The 21,380-nt window shown below is 44.6% G+C and overlaps 1 protein-coding gene across 2 annotated transcripts; it reads left to right on the forward strand.

The window, feature by feature from the left end:
* Positions 1 to 6,563: 6,563 nt before the first annotated feature.
* F13B (coagulation factor XIII B chain) lies at positions 6,564 to 20,293 on the forward strand. 2 transcript variants are annotated; one of them, XM_054576445.1, is made up of 12 exons: positions 6,564 to 6,676; positions 8,447 to 8,647; positions 9,417 to 9,602; positions 10,342 to 10,518; positions 10,903 to 11,079; positions 13,559 to 13,738; positions 13,836 to 14,021; positions 15,266 to 15,448; positions 16,982 to 17,182; positions 17,909 to 18,091; positions 19,003 to 19,216; positions 20,169 to 20,293. In XM_054576445.1, exons 1-12 carry the CDS (start codon positions 6,613 to 6,615, stop codon positions 20,200 to 20,202), a joined length of 1,986 nt encoding a protein of 661 aa, XP_054432420.1. In that variant the 5' UTR covers positions 6,564 to 6,612; the 3' UTR covers positions 20,203 to 20,293. The 2 variants fall into 2 exon arrangements, with proteins under 2 accessions (XP_054432420.1, XP_054432422.1); XM_054576447.1 differs by having other exon boundaries at positions 19,003 to 19,093; positions 20,169 to 20,273.
* Positions 20,294 to 21,380: the final 1,087 nt, after the last annotated feature.

A 21,380-nucleotide genomic window follows, 5' to 3' on the forward strand; every position in this document is an offset into this window, starting at 1 on the left:
CTTTTGTTTTCGTAGAACTAAAATCTGCTTTTGTATTAAAATTTAAAAATACATGTACCAAATAAACTTTTTTTTTTCATGTCATTGTTTCTTTTATTAACAGCTTTATGCACAGAAGAAACTAATGTTCCTAAAATGGTTGTAACACTGTTACTCATGGCTATTTTAAAACATTATGTTAGTTTGAATATCATCCTATTTCTACGGGGAGTAGAATAATTTATTAGCTCTGTCTTGTTGATAAATCGGGGTGTTTTTCTGACACAAATGTTGGAAATTTAAGATTCTGCCAGCTCACAAGCGCTGAGAGGACAAAAGACTCCCAGGGAGGCTGACAGCCCACACCGGCGTCCGTCTCCTTCGCTGCCTGGGCCGGCCCGACCGGCAGGAGCCCGCTGCGGAGGCCAGGCCGAGCGGACCCCACTTCAAAGCGCTGGGGGACCCAGGCGGCCGGGGCGACCACGGCATGGCTCGGAGCGGAGCCTTGGGTCGCGCGCCGCAGCCTCACGTCGTCCCGGTCGGGAGCAAACTGGTTTTCTATGCTTTTGGGTCACGGTTGTTGGCGCTGAACCCATGTGGTTCCTGCACGGCTGTGTGGGATCTGATAGGACCCTAAAGTCTGTCCATCAGTGGAAGCCCCGAAAATTGGTAACGGATAAAGTCAGTAGCTAAAAATGGAGAGACCATGTAACTACTTAATTTACTAATTTTTTTAGAATAAGGATTAGGCCTAATTAGCCTGAAATTGCCTGGAGTTTGGGTAGGATAGATTTAAAAATCATATTGGTGTATTAAAAAGTACATTGAAATTAAACTGGATAAGTTTGGTGTTGCTTGCTTTTTTTTTTTTTCTTCTAATAAAGTGTTTTAGGAACTCTTGGTAGTCAGTATTTTCCAAACACATTTTTTTGTTGATTCTCTGAAGTGCTTTGTTTTCCTCTTTCATTTAACACAATTTTAGCATAGACAATCTCTTTGTAAGTTATACTAAGATGTCAACAACCAGCATAAATTCTTAAAAAAAGTTTTTGTTTTTAGAGATAGGGGAAGAGGGAGAGAAACATCAATGTGTGGTTTCCTCTTGCAGGGATCCTGGCCTACATCCCAGGCATGTGCCCTGACTGGGAATTGAACTGACGACCCTTTGCTTTAACTTTAGTTCGCAGGCCAGCACGGAATCCACTGAGCCACACCAGCCAGGGCAGCTTTGGTATCAATTTCCTCCAGCGTGGGTATCTCCAGTTTGCATTTGCACAGGACATGTTTCTACGAAGTTACACATGCAAGAAGATGACTTGAGCTGTTCAAAGTTTTGATGTTGGGATTCAGACTAAAATCTCAAAATTTTACGTAATAGGCTATTTTTGTTTTTTTAAAAATGTTGTTTACTTTTTGAGAGGAGAAGGAAAGGAGAAAAGGAAAGAAATACCAGTGCGTAGTTGCATCTTGTGTACCCCCTACTGGGGGCCTGGCCTGCAACCCAGGCACATGTCCTGGCTGGGAATCAAACCAGTAACCCTTTGGTTTGCAGGCCAGCGCCCAACCCACTGAGCCACACCAGCTGAGGCTGTAGAGCCCCTTCTTTAAGTGAAGGGTATTTCTCCTAACCTGATGTGCTAAATCCACACCAGGATCCTAAGCCTTCCCAAAAGGTAAAAAGGCCGTGTATTTGGGTGTGTGTGGGTGGCAGGGCTCGATGAGAGGTTTATTGAGCCTGTTCCTGGAGAAGTAGCTATTTTCAACAGTGATCACATTACATTACAGAAGGAGTCTCAATTCATTGGAATCTAATTTTAGGTGAGTTTTTTGATGGTGAAGTTAGGGGAGTCTCAATGGAAGCGGCCTGTTAACTGCAATAACTCAAACTTCCAGCAGATGTCCCCCTGAGCATAGTGTCATTTTAAACTTCGTTTAAATGTACAAATGAATAATATTTCAGAGCTATGATTTTTGCAAATAAAGTACATACACTTACCTGCTTGGATATTTTTATCTATCTATCCCTAATTCAGCTTGTTATTTACTCACACCGTATTTTCGCTCCGTCTCGAAAGGAAGAAATTGACATTGTGCATTCTGTATTTTAAATGGTCAAATTTTTCTCAATGGGTAGGTGCTTTTTTTCTTTTCACGATTTATTATCTCTAGAACTTAAATTACTTGTTATTAGCAATGAAAGCCTAGTATTTTAAAAACATCTACTCATTAAAAAGACGCTTTCTTTTTACGATTGCTTGTTGCTAGTGCTAAGGGTCCTAATAAGCCTGCTTTTAATTTTATATGGTTTAACCAGTCATTGATCCTTGATGTCACAAAAAAGTGGTAGGTAGAGAAGGAGAATTCCGGTAAATAGGCAGGCAAAACCAGACAGGAAATTTCTGGAAAAGAAGACAAGAGGGAGGACGGAACAGACCAGGTGCTTAGTCCGTCCCGTGGCTGGTGTGGCTAGAAGTCCGGCTGAAACCACAGCCAGATGAGGCCTGAAACACAGAATCTGAAAGGAGACCTAAGAGATCCACCGGAGTCTGGCATGTGAGAAAAGTGGAAATTCAGACCAGTGGCAATAAAAAATTATTTATTTGATAACTAATTGGAGCAGCATGATACCTCTGGGGACATATGAGCTGTGTACTTAAGCGACACCCTTCACAAAGGTTTACTTTATATTCATCGATTATAAAGTTAAACCAAAGAAGTACTATTAAAAAACAGGCGATATTTTTGAAAAAACAACTTTGGAGTGATTTTAATGAGAGCAAATCCAAAAATCTTGAAGGAGAAGCTAAATTAACTTGCAAAATCTACCGTAACAAGCTTAAGTGATAAATAGCACTCCAGGAAAAAAAATAACATACAACTCAAAACCACACACCCGTTCTGTCTTCCTTAATATATAAAAAGTTTCTACAAGCCTATAAGAAAAAAACAACAGTTTAACAGAAAAATAAGCCTAGAACATGCACGAAACTAAAAATGCCTTTCAAATCCATGTAAAAGCCTTCACTCTCACTTGCACGAGAAACTGAAGTTACACTGAGATGAGGTTTGTCCTCGCCACATTGCAAACATGACATGTCTGTCAACACTCTCAGGACTGTGGGAGACGCCCCTTGAGTTACTGGGAGAGTTAGTTGGCATGATTCCCATTCCCAAAGTTCAGCACTATTTATCTGTATTATAAATGCACGCTAAATTCTGGGGATTTATTCTCCTCGATATCCGCACGTGCAAAAAGCCGTGTGCTGCACTAGATGTTCCAGCCATTTAAGCACCTTTTTTATCCAACGGCAATGAACTTGATTTGAATTATATATATGTCCATGTACTGGAAGATGACGCTGATCGGAAAAGAAGGAAACCAAGCGTTCACATACTGCCATGGAGCCATCTGCAATACGTACCGGTAATTAGAAAAATGAGTTGGAAGGTGTGGATTTGCTCGCGTGTGCCAGGAAGACGCTTGAGAAAAGCAGAAGGTGCTAAGGACATCATTTGCCTTCAAGAGAGTAGAATGGGGTGGCCGAGGGACAAGTGACAGCAGCTTTTTATTTTATACCCTTTGATGTCTGTACCAGGAAAATAGATTAAAAAAAAAACATTAAAAAATTGGGTTGCTTACCATTGTTCTTACCTGATATAAAAGATTTTTCCAGCCGTGATTTTTGAAAAGCTAAATAACCTGTTTATTTCATTGTATTTCTAGATGCTATATACTTTCTATATTTACTAAAACTAGTAAGTGGCAGTGACTTTGAATTGATTACAAAGTTAGAAATTTAATTTTGATGCCTCTTTATATATTTTACCTCTTAAAAAATGACTTTCTTTGAACCCTGGCTCTACTATTTACTAGTTTTGCGATCTTTGACAAGCCTCTTCACCATCACTACTCTCTAAGGTCACTGCACTGTTTTGAAAAGTACGAGCGCAATAAAAAGGAGTGAAGTACTGGTTCCCACAACAACATGGATAAATCTCAAACGTTACGCTGAGCGAGAGAAGACTTACAAAAATGAGCACTTGCGTGTTTCCACGTTTACGAAGTCCTAGAACGGACAGGCAACGTGGTTGGTGGAGCCACTGGAACTCTGGGTGCCTGTGGGGTAGGGGAGACAGGTCATGCCCGGGAAGGAGCACAGGGGAGAATTTTCAGGGTCCCTGGTAATAGGTAGGGTGTTGAGGTAGGGGGTGTGCGCGGTGTTCAAGATGCAGAGCAGGTATGCTGAAAAAGCTGTGCATTTCTTTGCACATTTCATATCCAAAGAATAAGCTGTAGAAAAGAGTGAGTTGGAGTTAATGATCTATTTGCTTAAGTGTTTAGAGGAGCATTCGCAAATAACTGCAATTTACTTTTAAAAAGCATTAAAAAAAAAAAAAGAATGGATGGATAGAGGGTTACATATGTAATTTAAAAGTCTCAGATGTTCATAACAGAATCCAGGTGACAGAAGCATTCTGGGTCCCGGGACCTGAAGGTCGCACAGCCCGCTGTGGATTCCTGGCTTCGAACAGGAAAGCATTCAAAACGAACCAGCACAGAGTTTCAAGTGACAGAGAGAGTTCAGGAGTGAATCAGCGGGACAGAGGGCGCTCTACTGCCCCGCGGGGCCCCCCTCACCGGGATTTACTTCTTTACTGGGGCTCAGTTAATTGCGGGGCGGGACATTCAATCATTCACTAAGAGGGAGGAAGCTCAGGATTTTTCCAGGAAAGGGGCGGAGTCTTCTCGGAAGAGCCCTGTGGGCCACGCTGTTTCCTTCCACGGGCTTCTGTTTCCTATCCCAGGGGAGGGCGGCTGTTGTTTAGGCAGCTTATGTTTTACCGTGAGTGGCACAGGAGGCGAGGGCAGTGCTTTTCCACCAGCGCGCCGCGGGAACCCCTAAGACATGCAACACCTGCCTGTTTAGCCGGGGGCACGGACCAGTTTCCCCCTAGACCGTCCAATTCAGAAATGACAACAGCCAACACAACGATAGCCGTCCCGTGGGGACGCCGTGTCTTGAACCATGAGTACACAGGTCACAGAATAAGAGCTGCGTCCTGTTGGTGATCTTGCAGAGGACGGTTGCATCTGACCTGTTAATTCTTTGGTGCCAGACACCCTTATATACCAGCATAGGCACTTGATGTTTTTAAAGTCACTTTGGAGCAGAAAGGGTAGATAATTACTGCTATTATTACTTTTTATAAGTCAATTTACCTGACTTCTGTCAGAATTCTACTCACTAGTTTACAGGCGCCGGGAGACGCTGAAGGTGGACCGCCGCCGCGCTCGGGGCTGCGGCGGCGGCGGCCGCCCCCTGCCGGCCCGGCGGGCGTTCTGCGGGCTCCGAGCCTCCCGTCTGTCGCGGGGGGCCTTCCTACCTCCCTGGGCGTCCGTGAGCCCTTTCCCTTTACAGCCGTTTCGCCGCATGCCCTGTTTCTCTGGTGGGGGCGACTGACGATTTTAAAATTTAAAAAAAAAAAAAAATTTCATTGCAAATGAGCAGCGACCATAGGATATCCCTAAACTGGAAGTCCCCTGAATGTCCACGAACAGGCGAGTGAATAGGTAGCCTGTGCCTTAGTAACAGAAAGAAACACCGCACGGCGAAGGAACGAGCCACCACAGCCCGAGAAGCGAGCGGATGGCTCTCACCGACGAAAGGCTAAACAAGAGATGCCAGACGTGTAAAAAACACTGTGTGGTTTCATTTCCGCAGATAAACCAGTGACACCCATCTGTGCTGTTAGAAGTCGAGGCGGCGATTGAGGGCGGGGACTCGGAGGGAAACGCTGTCGTGTGGTCTCTTGGTCTGGCTGCTGGTTTTGCACAAGGTCCGGGGCGGGAACCCGCTGACCCGTGACCCTAGGGGACGCGCGCTTTCCTTTACTGCGCTGTGTTCCTTAAGAAGCGACAAACTTGAAATCATGATCGCTCCCTCCGCACGACCTTATTTTGTGGTTTAAATGAAAACCCATCAGAACGTATCAGCCTGACAGGGGCAGCCATTTTCCTCTGGTTTTTCACTTCTGTCCCCACGCGAGGAGAACACATGACTTGCTGCCCCGTCGGCTCTCAGAACACAGCTCGCAGCGCACCTGCCACTGAATAAACACCAGCTCTCCGGCCTTCGATGGTTCGGTCAATAATATTGTTCTATCATTGCTTAGAGCTACTGAAGTCACTTTTCTCTGCAATCAGTGTGATCGAGACACCACCATATTTTAACAGCTGTTCATTACCTCCTGTTCCCAAGTTCACCTTCGCATTTGATCGACAGCGCCCGGGGTGAACTTTACTCTGCAGGCTTCTAATGGGGAATGTGGGTGAACGTTCACCCCGTGTATTACACAGTCCGGGTTCATTATTTGTCCTGCGGCCCCTGTTGCCTGCGTGTCGGTTGTCACACTCTCCTTGGATTCTGGCATGAGAAGTATTGTCGATGCCCTTAGTTCCGTTGTTTTAGTGTTATTCAAAAACATTTTAGCTGAACCAGTAGGCTTGTTACCAAAAGACTTAGACGGATGTTGTAAATTATTAACTTTTGCTCCCGGAGAGTATTATGTACTTAATGAGGAGCCCCAGGGCTTGCAAATTGTTAAAAATCTTTGTTAAGCGCAACGTTGAAGATGAGGTCGAAAGGCTTTGCTTTTATTATCATATTAATCATCTCAGGAGAGCTCTATGCAGAAGGTAAAATTAATTTTTAATATTCTTTATCCTCTCAAAATTATCCAAGGAAATTCTAACATTCATTTAACTTGAGCTTTTAGTATAGTCTTTTGTTTTTATGTATCAATTTTATGAAAACATACTTCTTATAAGTATAATGTGTTATAATATTTAGATAGACGCTGTTCATTTGGGAAAAACTAGTGAACTATTCTTATAGCAACATAAGTTAGAAAAATGGAACAAGACCGAAAACCCTTTGTATCTCTAGATCGGGGGCCCAGATCAAGATCTCGATATTGTAAAGGGGTGTCAGCCTCACAGTGTGGCCATTTAGAAGTAGTCTGTTAACCTTCATTCTCATGCCATATGATGGTCCATTCCTAGCCCTGCAGAGCTTGGGTAAATTTAATTCTCTGTTCATAAAGTGAAAGCTTAATGTGGGAAATCTGTAAAAGAAAGGGCATAAAGCAGCAGAAAGATGTTGGGCTCTTGAAATTGATTTTCATCCTACTTTATTTACTGACTGAAGTCACTAAGTAGCGGTTGCCAGGAGGACCCTTTATTGATGTTGCCAATGAGGACGTTCTCGAGAGTGGAAGGGGCTCTGCTAAGAGTTCCGCACGACAGCAGTTGTGAATGAGGACTGTTTAGACAAACCAGTGGCTGTCAACTCCGTATCGGTGGGAAATCTTCATTGCCCAACGCCTAGTGCGAGGTTAGCGTGGGAGTGAGGTGCAGCGACTGGCAGGCGGTGTTAGCGGGCTGCAGAGCTGAGAAACCCGGCAGGTAATTCCTTGTCAGCAAGTCTGAGAAGGCCAAGCAGGAAACCCCAGCATCAGACGCTTCTAAAGTAAACACTGCAGGGAATTTGTTGAAATAAAATATCCTAACAGATTATAATTGCTTTCAGTTAAATAGTTTACTATACATTTTCTACCAAAAGAAGAGTCTGCAATTAAAATTATGTAAGTGAAATAAATAGAATACACATATTTTGATATATTTAATTCCACAGTAAGATAGCATTTGCATGAATGGTTTCCTTTGGTTTTATTTTTCTGTCTGGGTCGGGATAGAAAAGCCAGCTGATACAGTTGTCTATTACACATGTCATGAAGGCATTGCAATCTTCCAGCATGTTCTAATTACTACATAGTTACTGTCTGCTTTTGCACACAAAAAAACGTGAGCTGCCGGGAGAGAGAGACCGCGGCCTCACACTCTCACCTCTGCCCTGGCTTTGTGGCCTGAGGCTGAACTTCCTCTGTCCTGGGCTTTGCTGTCCGCACGCTGGTCTGGGCCGCGTGCGGCTGCTGACGTGTGTGGCTGGGCCAAACTGGGGTGTGCTCTCTGTCAAGACGCACAGCCACACAGGTTAAGGAAAAAAAAGAATGAAAAATATTGTTAACATACCGGGCGAATAAAACCTATTAGTGAAATTAACCCCAACTATTCTGTTTATTAACGTGGCTGCCGGCAACGCGCAATCACAGGCGGCTGAGGTGACACTCCAAGTGCAACGCGCTGCGGTGTGAAGTTAGGGACGGTTCCCTTGGAAGCGGCCAGCCCAGTGTCCGCCTGCCTGCTTGTCGGGCGTCGGGGCTGCTTGCAGGTTAAGTCTGGTTGAAAACGATGGTCATAGAAGGACTTCAAAATTTACGTAAGAAAAATAATACCAGGCAACGTGTCTGCAAACGCTTTGAAATGACCCGTCTTGGTGCTCAGCCGCCAAGTTCATGGCTTTAGGTCCATTTTTCGGTTTTCAGCGTGATTCTTTTCTCATTTCAGAGAAGCCCTGTGGTCTTCCTAGTGTGAAAAATGGGAGGATTGCCCCATATTACTATACTTTTGAAAGTTTCTACTTTCCAATGAGTGTAAACCAAAAATTGTCATTTTCCTGCTTGGCGGGCTACACAACGCTCACCGGGAAGCAAGAGGACAGGACAGCATGCACGGCCGAGGGCTGGTCCCCGGAGCCCCGGTGCTTCAGTAAGTCCCCGCCGCGCGGCCACTGGCACCTGCGTCATGCCAGTCCCTGCGGTCGTAAATCTAAGGGGCCCACACGACACAGCAGGTGGTGCGTCCTTTCGGTACGTAGCAGCACAAGGGCTGGCCCGCTGCCTCCCCACCTCCCCACTTCCCCGCCACAAATGAAGGCATGCTCTGAAATTCTGCAAATAATGTTTCTCATTAAAAATGTTACTTTTTACTTGTTGTTAATAAAATCTGTGAAGAAAATAGAAATAGTAACTGAAATGGGCATTCATCACATGGCAAGGAACAGAGACTCAACTGCGTTCCTTTACGTGCTAAGGCAAAACTTGCGCACAGGAAGCTGGGTACGTGCTGATGTGTCAGAGTTGGTTAAGGATGTGTTTTTGTTAAGGACGTTAAAAACCATCAATCACAGTGGACTTAAAAGGGTGGGAAGTAAATCCAAAAAAAAAAATTTCCTTTTTATTTGCCATTAGTGACAGTGAAGAGCTCTGCATATATTTTCTGGAAGTAGTCGTGGGAGAGACAGGAATGACTGTAAGAACTAAAGAATGTTAATGTCAAATTGAATCAGTTTTTAAATGAATTCAATGCAGAACATGCAGGTCATTTCCAAAATTAAATGAAATCAAGGGCTCGTAGAGTGAATATTTTTCTCCTTAAAATTCAAAGGACCATATTAAACTTCTGCCTCCGTTTTGCAACTTAGTGGCAGACAAGCTGAATTTCATCGAGCTAAGCAAAGAACTATTTTCTCCCATAGAAAAATGCACTAAGCCTGACCTGATACACGGCCACATCCCCGAGGCGAAGCTGCTGTACACCATTCAGGAGCGCCTGCGCTACCGTTGCGGCCCGGGATACAAGACCCCCGGGGGGCAGGACGAAGAAGCTGTGCAGTGTCTCGCCAGTGGGTGGTCTTCTCTGCCTGCCTGCAGTAAGGGACAAGGTATGCGCCCAACGTGCACTTCCCAAAACGGAGGGGAAGCTCTCCTGCGGCTCTGCTTTCACGCGCGTCGATGGGCACTTTTATTTAACAGAACTGAATTTTCAGTATGTTTGCAAATGTAGGAAGTTATATTGTTGTTCTCAAATGTCAGGTGTTTCCTTTATTCAAGGTTCTCAGCAACCCCCACAACACACCCAATCCGGCCGTTCTCACCTTTGATTAATCATAACAATATTCAAGTGAAATAAAAGGAAAACACCTTAATAAACCCATGTCTTGCAACATGTCTAAATTACTATTTCCTTTTCTAGAGAAGACACCGAGGCCACGTACATTATTTTATGTTGTAGACTAATCTCAGGTATACCTAAAATAGTGCAGTAATTTGAACGTGCAGACTTTATTAGTGTGTTGATAGTTGTTAAAATTATTACAAACCCAGAAATGGTGCATAACCAAAACTTGTTGAGCCTTCTGTGGAACTGGGCCTTTGGTCAAATACACTAGACTTGGATTGTAAGAATAGAAGGTGGGTGGGGTTAGGACACAAGGGGTGTGTGTGTGGCGGGAGGCGGGGGGAGGAACAGTGAGGCAAAGCAAACGTGGACTCCTTCGTGGTTCCCCAGGGTTGGTTCTGCCCTATATTCTTGAGCCAGCGACAATTCATTTGGAGATTTCTTTTTGCTATCGCAAATTTAGTGATGAAGTCCATAACATAAATTCCTGTTCTTTCTGTCAGAGACCTGCGTGGCTCCCGAACTACAGCACGGAAATTACACCACAACACAGAAAACCTTCCGAGTGAGGGACAAAGCGCGGTACGAGTGTGCCCCCGGCTATGTCACGGCCGGGGGGGCGTCCGCAGAGGAGGCCGAGTGTCGCACGCACGGGTGGTCTCTCACGCCGAAATGTACCAGTAGGTGCTCATTTTGGACAATCAGGTTCCCTCTGAAAATGTCCTCTCAGGCAGATGTGCATATGAGTTGTGATGCTAATTATGTTCAATTTCATTTTTTTTTTTTTTTTGCTTCTGGTTTTCATTATGTTGACAGTAGGCTTTGGTCCTCAAAGGTGCTCTAATAGGGGGACAAAATCCTTGTAGCTCAAATAATTAAGTTAAAATAAGTCTAGTGAAATATAATAAATATATAAATTGACAAGCTTTCATTTTATGAAATAAAACATGGCAAATTTAGAGATTTCTATTCCAGATATGGCCTATAAGTGGTGAGTGAATTGTGTGCTCTAGCAAGAAAAATAACAATTCGTTGTGTTTTTATTTGTTTTTTTTTATTTTTAGAATTAAAATGCCCTTCTTTAAGATTCCTAGAAAATGGTTATTTTCATCCTGTCAAGCAAGCCTATGGAGAAGGAGAGGTAGTTCAGTTTTTCTGCAATGAAAATTATTATCTAAGTGGATCAGATTTAATTCAATGCTATAACTTTGGCTGGTACCCAGAAGCTCCTGTATGTGAAGGTAATTTTTAAAATTTCACACATACAAATAAAACACCCTGCCTTGTTTCTCTTTTTTAATGAAATACTTCTGTACTTTATTCTTTTAAGTTCAAATTACTTTTCAATTACAGCTTACCTTTAACGTTATTCCGTGTTAGTTTTGAGTGCACCGCGTAGTGGTTAGACAGTCATGTGCTTTATACAATGGTTCGCCCGGGGGTCTCCGGTGCCACGGGGCCCCACGCGTCGTTACTAACAAGCTCTAATTCTATGAAAAGAATGTCTTGGATGGTATCCAATTCTTGTCCTTAGTGCTATTTAAAAAAATAGCACATGTCTTTTACATAGGTGCTATTTTCAGAAAACTTTAATACAGTTTATCTAAAGATATCTTAAGTTTTGTATTAGATTGTAGAAGGGCTATGCCTTCTAAGCATTTTTTTTTTTAAAAACCTCTTTTCTACATTTTAAACCTCTTATTATGATAAATACATTTTTCTAATTGGGAATTACTAGACTCAATTATCCCAAGCCGGCAGCTTCACCAGGAACTGCCTTGCTTGACCACGTATTTCCTGAGGTGAAAATACACCGCAAAATCGTGTGGTAAAGAACAGAAAACGCAAGAGTGTCACCCAGCGGGAAGATGACAAAGGAGGCCGTCGATGGGGGGCTGTCCTAACATGTAACAGCTATGGTTCCATCTCTATGGCTGACGTGTCCACGCAGGTGGCAGGACTCTCTGCTGGGAGACATCAGTTCGCTAGTCATGTAATCACACCTACAAAGTGGTGGGCTCCCTGTCTGGCGCAGGAAACAGACGCGAAAGAGGTAGTGCTAGGACGCGACAGATGGAACAGCAAAGTCTGGTACAAAGGAGCGGAGCAGACATTACCGATTCTGATGCAGGGGTGCGTTGGGAGCAAGTTCACAGAGGGGACAGGCACTATTCGGCCTGGGCCTTAAAAGACAAACAGGAGCCGGAGGATTGGAAAGGATGGGGAGAAGGGGTCAAGGGCTTGGTAGCCTCTATTTCCTCTGCGACCCAGAACACAGGGTCAGGACCGATGGGCGGGAGAAAGAGCCTGTTGTGAGAGGCATGACAATGCGAAACAGGGGCCGAGAGGAGCCAGGAAGGGGGCGAGCCCGGGGCTGGCCCAGCGAGGGCCCGCAGCTGTCGCAATCCTTCGAAGGCATGCGGCAATAACGTTTTTAAAATTAGCAAATCAATTGACAAGTTTTCCAGCGTTGCTTACCAGCCTGGTGTCACAGCAGAGAAGAAAACGGTGAGCAAAGTGTCGCATGTTATTCCCAAAACCAAGGGCAGACAGGCCTGCTTGTCACGCCTTCCACGCGCCTCGCCATCCAAATGGGTCCGCACGCCACGGTGCGCTCGCTGTTTTCTCCAGCCGTTGGTGGACGGAGGGAGGCCGCACCGTCGTAGCCTGGACAATGGCTCCCACCCTGCCAGTGCCCTGGCCGACAGATGTCCTTATGGAGGGAGCAGAGGAACCAAGAAGCCAGAGGCCAGAGTGACAGGAGAAAGGGGTCACGAGCCAGGCATGCAGGCGACCCCCAGGAGCCCCAAAGGGCCAAGACGCCCAGCCTCTCCGAAAGGCCCCAGGAGGGACGCAGGTCTCCTGACACCCGGCTTTAGCCCGGGAAGCAGAGTCTGGGCTTTCGGCGTCTAGAGCTGTGAAGGAGTAAATGCGCACTATTGTAAGCCACTGCCTTGTGCAGATTTGCCCCAGCAGCTGTGGAAAACTCAGAGAGTGAGTATTTTACAAAAGTTAAGAACACATTTTAATTCAGAGAGACACGGGTTCAAGAAGAGATCCTCCACTTACTAATCATTAGCTTGCTTCATACGTTTCATTTCTTTGGAATGTGGGAGTTGCTAGAGCCCCCACTTAATAAGGTTACTTTTGGGTTAGGAAAGGCCAGGGAGGTAAAACCCTTGCTGTTCTCTAGGTTTCTAGTGGCGCAAAGCCACGTCGTCGCAGCCTCAGCAGCTTCCACCGCGCCCTGGGGTGGCCTCCGAGGCTCACACGGTGGCAGTCAGGGGCGGGGGGAACTGTGGTCTCCCGCGAGGCCTGACTGGAGAGTGGGCTTCCACGCCCACGGGGCTGCCCGCGGCACCCGGGCTTGGCAGGCGGCGGAACGGAGGGCGCCGGCGGCCCTCCCTCCGCCCCGGCCTCCTAGACGCTCAGGGGGACGCAGCAGCTTGCTCCCCTCGGCAAGAAGGCCCTCACCCTGCTGCGTCGCCAATCACACCCGTGGCCGCTCGCCTCCGTCCCATCGCCTGCCCGCGCTGCGCTCTGCGGGTTGGAAGCAAGCCTCCCTTCTGCCCCTGGGGACGCGCGTGCCGCAGGAGGCGACCCTAGGGTCCGTCTGCCCTCGTTCTTAGGGCACTCGGCACAGCGAGCATGCCCGGCAAACCTTAAGCATTGTTTTTTTGGGTAATTAGATGATGAAATACGCGGCTGCTTTTCCGTCAGGAAGAAGAAATCGATGCCCTCCTCCACCGCTGCCTCTGAACTCCAAGATTCGCACCTACTCGACGACCTATCGTCCTGGAGAGACAATTCGGATAGAATGTGAGCTGAATTTCGAGATTCAGGGGTCAGAGGAAATACGTTGTAACAATGGGACCTGGACGGAACCTCCAAAATGCGTGGGTCAGCACCCCCCCCCCCCCCGCCCCCGTAAGCCTTCCCTAAAGTGGCATCTGCTGCATTGCTAACGGCGTCTTCCCTTGAAATTGTGCCTTTTCAGAGGTAAAGGGGAAGACAGCTTGTGAGGAGCCACCGCTGGTCGAGAACGGTGCGGCGGACCTCCACTCTAGGGTTTATTACAATGGGGACAGAGTGACATACAGCTGTCAAAGCGGTTATCACCTCCGCGGACCAAAAGAAATAATCTGTAACCATGGGAACTGGACACGCCCCCCTGAGTGTGCGGGTATGTGCGCTACAGCAGCGTCAATAGCTAACTGGGCAAAAAGTTTCATCCTCTTTATTTAATCCACAGCCTTATAGCAAGAGGCCACTGCAGAGAATATTTTTTTGTGTTTTGTTTTGTTTTGTTTTGTTTCTGACTCTCGGGAGCCATCTGTAGAATGGAAGCCAGTGTAAGGGATTGGAAAACTTAAAAAAAAAATCCAATGCCCAGTAGGGCTGGCCACTCCTACCTGCCCTGGTGTCACAACTTAGGAGCTTTAAATGACAGCACATTAGTATCGTTGTGCTTCACTGGGGAAGACCAACAAGGACATGATGGACGGAGTGGCTGGCCATGACCTTGATCTACTTCCTCTCCCCTTATGTCCTACGTCGGGTGTCCAACCTTTGGGCGTCTCTGGGCCACACTGGAAGAAGAAGAGTTGTCTTAGGCCACATGTTAAATACACAAACACTAATGAAAACTGATGAGCAAAAGAAAGGCTTTAGGTGAATTTACGGTTTTGTGTTGGGCCGTCCTCACAGCCATCCCGGGCTGCGGCTGGGCACCCCTCCTCACAGGACAGAGCACCCTGCTCCGGACCCTGGCATCTGGCCCCTCCACCCTCTGAGACAGTTTCCTGGGCCTCCGGTTCACCGAGGGGCAAGCCTGGGTGGGCCCCTGCCCCGGGTGCGCCCCTGCCCCGGGTGCTCCCCGTCTGCTCTCCCTCTGGTCTCTCCGTCGGGTCCCGGAGAGGCCTCCGCAACGCGTGCACCGAGGGTGTAAATTGCCTAATAGAAGGGCTGTCAGAAACGGCAGAGAAATGAGCAGAGTTCGAGGCAGACTCGAAAGTGAAAGAGAAATGGTAGTTTTTATCCCTGGGTTGGCTGCTGTCTGAGATGAAGGGACGTGGGAAGGAAAGAACAAATGTGGATGGTGACCGGGGACAGACTTAGACTCGCCCCCATCACCAGGTTAAAGAGCGCTGCTTCCCCTTCTACACATTGTAGGAGTATCTGACTCACGAGTCTTCCCCAGGCAAGAAGAGTGAAAAAATAGCCATCCTTGAGCGAGGGCAAAACATTTGCTCTCCAGTCTTGCTCTGTACATTGAAAAAATGTTGGAGCTGAAAAACATTTCTTGTTTCTGGTGACTTTGAAATCAGTTGTCTAAATTCTATGGTTCCAATCTTGGTGCACTATTGTATGGGGGGCTATATGGTAACATCAAATTCACAGGAATTTTAAAACAACCGTTTGTCTCAGCAAACAGGGAGACGTGTCCAGCCCCACCTGGTGTCGTCAACGGCGCCATCGTCCACGGGTCGTTGGCGAGCTACACAGCGGGCTCCTCGGTGGAGTACAAGTGCAACCAGTACTACTTACTGAAGGGAGAAAAAAGGTCCCGTTGTGAACACGGACAATGGTCGGACCCACCTGTCTGCCTAGGTAACACAGACCACACAGAGGATTTTTTTCGGAAGCTCTCTCCCCGGTACACCTGACGTGTAACCTTGTGTGAGATAGAGGTGGGCAGGCAAGATGAGTTGGCACACTCGCAGAGCATTGTGAAATGACCGAAATAAGGTGGCTTAACGTAGCCCTCACCCCGCCTAAGCGCCATTCTTTGTTGTTATGTTTAATGAGAGCATTTCATACCTACTCGCTTGGTAACTTTCAAGTGTGCAAAACGGCACTGGGGACGGCAGCTGCCATGTTGGCCATTAAGCCCCTGGACCTTATTTCTCTTAAAACATATTGATTTTCTTTTACCATTATGTTTGTATTTCTATGCGATTTTCCCACAGTGTTTTATAGCATGGAAATACTAATTTTGTGTAAATTTTTTTCCCCATGGTTTCCGTTATCATTCCTCTAAGCAGAAAATCTCCAATAGGTTAGGGCCTAGGACTATATTAGTTCTTACCCTGCTACTTCAAAAAATTGTGGTAAAATACAAACAACAAAACTTTATTATTTTAACCACTTTTAAGGGTACATTTCAGTGGCATCAAGTATATTTATGTTTTTATGACTCATCGTGTTCTGTGTCACCTTTCTCCTAAGTGACGCGTCCTATTAGCATGGGACTCAAAGTCTCTGCTCGCATGGAACTCAGGAACTCATGAGGAGAGCCCTGGTCAATTTGATTCATTCCTCAGCACAGCGTATTGTTATTAGTTTCATTGCTATCACCTCTTTGCTTGAATGGCCCGTCACCTTTTTTATATCTTGTTGAGCAAAAAAAAGACATATGTATTTGTAGTTCCTCTAAATATATTTTGCTTTGAGACACAGTGTAGCTCGTGGTAGTGTTTCCAGCAGAGCATGGGGGCAGCTCTGTAAAGAAGTACCTAATGAGAGAACATCAAGAAGATAATATTCACCTCTCATTTTCAGCTTGTAGTTTTGCCTCGTTTGTATAACTTTGCTAGTCGGGGTGATATTTAAAAGTAATGTGACTGGTCACTACAGTTGCAGTTAACTGGTTGCATTGTGACTTTTGCTAATAGTAAGGATACATTTCCCATAAGTTAAAATAGCCAGTCAATTAAAAATAATAGCCCTGCAAACTACAAAAGCCAGGAATATAATTTTGTAATATATCCATATGGTGTCAGATGGGTCCTAAACTTACTGGCTGGTCGCCTCATAATGCACATAAATGCCTAGCTCTATGCTGCACACCTGAAACTAATATAATATTGTATGTCGATTGTACTGGAAATTTTTAAAAAAATTATAAAAAAGTCAGTCATTCTAATTTACGATGTAAGGAAAATAATAGGGACATGAATACATTCATTTGACAGTGATAAGAAGTAAGTACTTCCTTATGTCCATGTTTGAGGCGGTCTAGTCACGGTCAATGTTAAATATAAAACATTGCTGTGGGTGCCTGTCCTTGTTTTCATTTTGTGACCATGGCGCTTTCATCTTCGTCAGGTGAGTAAAGAATTGAAAAGAGCATTTGTCTTGCAGAGCCATGCACTGTGAATGAGGAGGACATGAAGAGAAACAACATAGAGATGAAGTGGAAGTACGAAGGGAAGGTTTTGCATGGAGACTTAATAGACTTTGTATGCAAGGAGGGATTCGATCTGTCTCCATCAACCCCACTGTCTGCGCTATCTGTGCAGTGCAATAGAGGACAAGTGAACTATCCTTTATGTGTAAGAAAAGGTAAAACGATAGCGCCTGTTACAATTTCCCAAGGGATCAATGTCGTCACTTGGATCCCAAGTATCAGACCCAAAGCAATTCGCCACCATCACCTTCTAACCTATAAAACTGGGAATGGCCTGATCAATTTCCAGTCAACACATACACTTCATTAGGAGGGTACGCTGACCTCATGTAATTTCAATCGGTCAGTATTGTAAAGGGAGAAATCAGGAGGTTGGATAAGCACCGCCAGACAAGGAGGTGGGGTGGTGGTCGATTGCCCTCATTAGCGCAACCAACAACTCTGTAAAGCATTGCTCTCCTTGGAGTTTGCTGTGGAGCGTTCTCTCAGAAGGAGGCTCCGTGTAGAGTGACAGATTCTGTGTACTCCTTGGACCTAAGACTCTGACCTGTCCGAAGAAAAAAAGGAAGAGAATACATAAAGGGTAGCTTCAAGAGGAATTGCACACACAGTCACTTTCAGCTAGGTAGAAAGAGAAAAATAAAATCATGATGGTCAATTCTTGGCTAATTTTAAATGTGTACTTAAATGTACCACATGGGATTCTAATTGCAACCGTGAATTTTATAATGTGAAGTACTGCAGAAATGCTCCTGATATTTAAAACTTATTTGAGAGCTGTCTTATACATGCTTTCCCATGAAGTATTTCATTGTATTTCTGTAGCAGTTAAGAGATCACTGGGCACCGAGTATAGCAATTCCTTGTATATATTTTTGCAGAATCTAAGGGAATGTGTGCATCTCCTCCATTTATTAAAAATGGAGTCATTGTTCAATTAAAATTCGACCCCTATGAAAATGGTTCCTCCGTGGAATACAGGTGTTTCCAACACTATTTCCTACAAGGGCCTAAAGAGTCCTATTGTCTAGAAGGAGTGTGGACCACACCGCCCTCATGTTTAGGTATGTGCTACTATTTATGTCTCTATTTAATAAAATAAAATCATCTTCTTTCACTTTCTGTTCTCTTTGAGTTGTTCCAGCACTAATATAAGGCTTACCATCTGCATTTGTGTTCTTTTATTAGAGAGCTTATTTAATCACTGGATTCTATTCTTTCCTCGGGGATTTTCAAGCAGTGCGCCTTGTGACTTTCTAACACATGCAGTACCTGGCTATTAAGCCCGGGGCACTGACCCCTTTTCCCTTAGGTTGTCAAATAAAAAAAAAATGACAACAGCCAATACAACAATAGCCAGCTGGTGTGAATAAACCAAAATTATACTTTTTAAAAAATCAGATTGGCAAAAAATACAACACATATTTTGCTGCGCTGCAGAATTTTAGTAATTAGTTTCTATGTGCCATGAGATTTAACAAAAAAAAGGATCAAAACCACTGCTCTAGATCATAAATAATTATAGCCCGGCTCGCCCTAACAAATACTTGTGAGGCACATGCCATTTGTCAGGCAGCTAGTGGGGGGGGAGGGGTGGTAAGATCGCTGAGCTGGAGTGGTCAGGATCAATATGATAGTGATTACCGCTCAGGGTGATTGGTACTGTAATTGAAAGCGTGACTACAGTGTAGAAACAGGGATAGGAGTGAACTCCTCAATCTGGAAAGATGAAGCAAGTCAGTATCTTATTAGCTATTCACACCAAGAAGGTAGTGCTACCTTCTGAGGACCTCAGAGAAAAATGGAGGCGTGTTTTCTGTGAGCTCTGAGCAGGTTTTCCAACTTAAATATTAGCTCTGACTAACTCACTTGTCCTGCTCGTGCCCAGAGATTTTAAGGTTATCGTGAGTAGAGGACACAACACTTCCTGGCAGTAACGGCATGTATCAAGATGAATTTTTTTTTTCTTTTTCAGAGCCCTGCAGATTATCTTTTATTGAAATGGAAAATAATAATTTACTCCTGAAATGGAAGTTTGACAACAGGCCATTTATTTTCCATGGCGAGTATGTTGAGTTTGTTTGCAAAAGAGATAGTTTTATAGCTGAGCTATCTGTCACGGGACCTGAACTTAGAGTACAGTGTGACAGAGGACAGTTAAAATATCCCAGATGCATTCAAAGAGAAAGGTAACAAGAGGCTTGTACCTACAACTCTTTTGTTTTGGTCATATCGTTAGTTAAGAGATTCATCATGTTGTAAATTTCAGAAACAGTATGTTGTACAACACCGCACTTTATAGTCATTATAAAGGAAAATAATAATTTTCTTTTTCTTAATAATAAAGAACCAAGCAAGCTCCTAGAAGTATTAATTAATTCAACAAGATTTCTGAGTTGTCTGAACTCAAAGCATTGTGTGTTATGTGATACACACAACACTTTGGCGATTTGGTAAATAAGTCAATTTATATGTGCAATGTTTAAATATGGAAGACTTAACCTATGTGTTCTGAGATAGAAAAATCACATTTTCTCTCACTTCCCAGTATAAGTTAATGAATAATTCATAAAGATTGGAAACAGTTATACAAATCTTTCTGCTGATTGATGATGATGTTAAACAATGATTAAAATTATAGTATTTATTATCAGAAGCACATTTCTATATACAAATTTGGAATCACTTACTAAAGTTTTTACATATGAAAATTTTAAAAATATATTTTCAACTTCTTGATAAATCGAAAATAACCTATTTTTCTAATATTAAAATAATACAATAAAATTATGGGTGTAAAACTTTTTTATTTTTAATTGTGGTAAAATTCAAAATAGAAAAATTTTATATGTTATTTAAATGTTTTCATGCATTTTGGATTTCTAATTTTTAAGATAAAATAACTTAGAAAAATGAAAAAAACCCAGTGTTAATGTAGTAAATGACATTAAGTTTATAAAAAAGAATTGGTGGACTAATTTTTCAAGTGTGGTTTTATGCTTTAGAAGTACCTAGTCAAAATAACAACTAATTATATGAAATCTCAAAGGGCTAAGACTGTAATAAATATTTAACTAGAAATGATGCTTATTTCAAAAATCAATCTCTCTCTCTCTCTCTCCCCCTCCTCCCTGCCCCCAGCATGCTGTTTTACCAAGAACCCTTAAGGACATAAGTTGGATCGCAAAAAGAAGAATCGTATTTCCATACATCATAAAATCCTTTGAGAAACATAATTTTTTGGAGAAAAATATTGAATTGGAAACCTTTAAGTATTTACTTGCCTGAAGATTCAAATCTAAATCCTTTATGGTGAACATTTCCTTATCTGTAAATAAAAACGAGAACAAGTCTTTCGATTCCTTGTTTGTCCTCTGTTATATTGTTGATCTACGCATCAAAGTATTTGTCTTCTATTGTCCACTTCCTTCCATTATTTTTTAATTCAACCTTCAAGTCAATGTTAAGGGCACACACTCTAACGATAAGAATGTCTACCTTGTGTTAGAATAGGTACTTTATGTAACGCAGAAGAGACTTTCTGACGGTCACCGACTGGAGTGAGATGCCATAGTGGGTCTTAAAGAGATTCTGGCGGCTGTAGTAACAGGGAGACTGATCCGGCAGCGGCGATGGAAAGGGACTTGGGACAATGACAGTGTCATCAACTCCGGTGGTCAGTCGCACAGGAGGGGCGGCAGAGACAGCACCCAGGAGACGGAAAGAAGAGAGATTTAGGATGGGAAACCATCAGGAAGGTAACGGATTAGACGCGGGGGAAGAGCGCGGGAGGCAGAGAAGAGACTTCGGGGGGCCTGGTCTCTTCGGCTTGACCGAGCGGACGCGCGGCCGTCTCTGTGGGTAGGACGCACCGAGGGAGGAAGGACTGTGACCAAATGGCGAGCAGAGGAAGACGTTCCCTTCAAAAATGTAGTTACCGGGCAACGAGGGTAAGGGAGCAGTGGGTTCTCGCGGCCGATGCTGCGATATGCCCCCGAGGTTCCTTTCAGAAACGACTTGCTCCCCAGGGGCTGGGAGTTCAAAAATGGTCAGCTCCCTCGGGAGCCCTGGGTCCTTCGGGGGGCCCACCCCAGGCCGTGGTCAAGAATCGGCCCCTCACCCCAACTTAGACTAGCTCTAAAGGGTCACCCCAGCTTTGGGGCTCCCTGTATAAAGTTGGCGGATGTCACAGTTTGAAACCTGATTGCAGCTCAGCTTCTCCGCCCTGCTGCCTCGCTTCCCTTCCGCAGGGGTGGACGCTAAGAGCAGCCCCTAACCCCCTCTCGGCTGCTGCTTGCCGCGTGGGAGCGCGCTTCCCTGGGGGTCCGAGCCGTGAGCGCCACCTAAGCGCGG

Source organism: Pteronotus mesoamericanus, unplaced genomic scaffold, assembly GCF_021234165.1.
Source record: "Pteronotus mesoamericanus isolate MK-2021 breed Mesoamerican mustached bat unplaced genomic scaffold, CSHL_Meso_final contig_347, whole genome shotgun sequence".
NCBI classification, from domain to species: domain Eukaryota; kingdom Metazoa; phylum Chordata; class Mammalia; order Chiroptera; family Mormoopidae; genus Pteronotus; species Pteronotus mesoamericanus.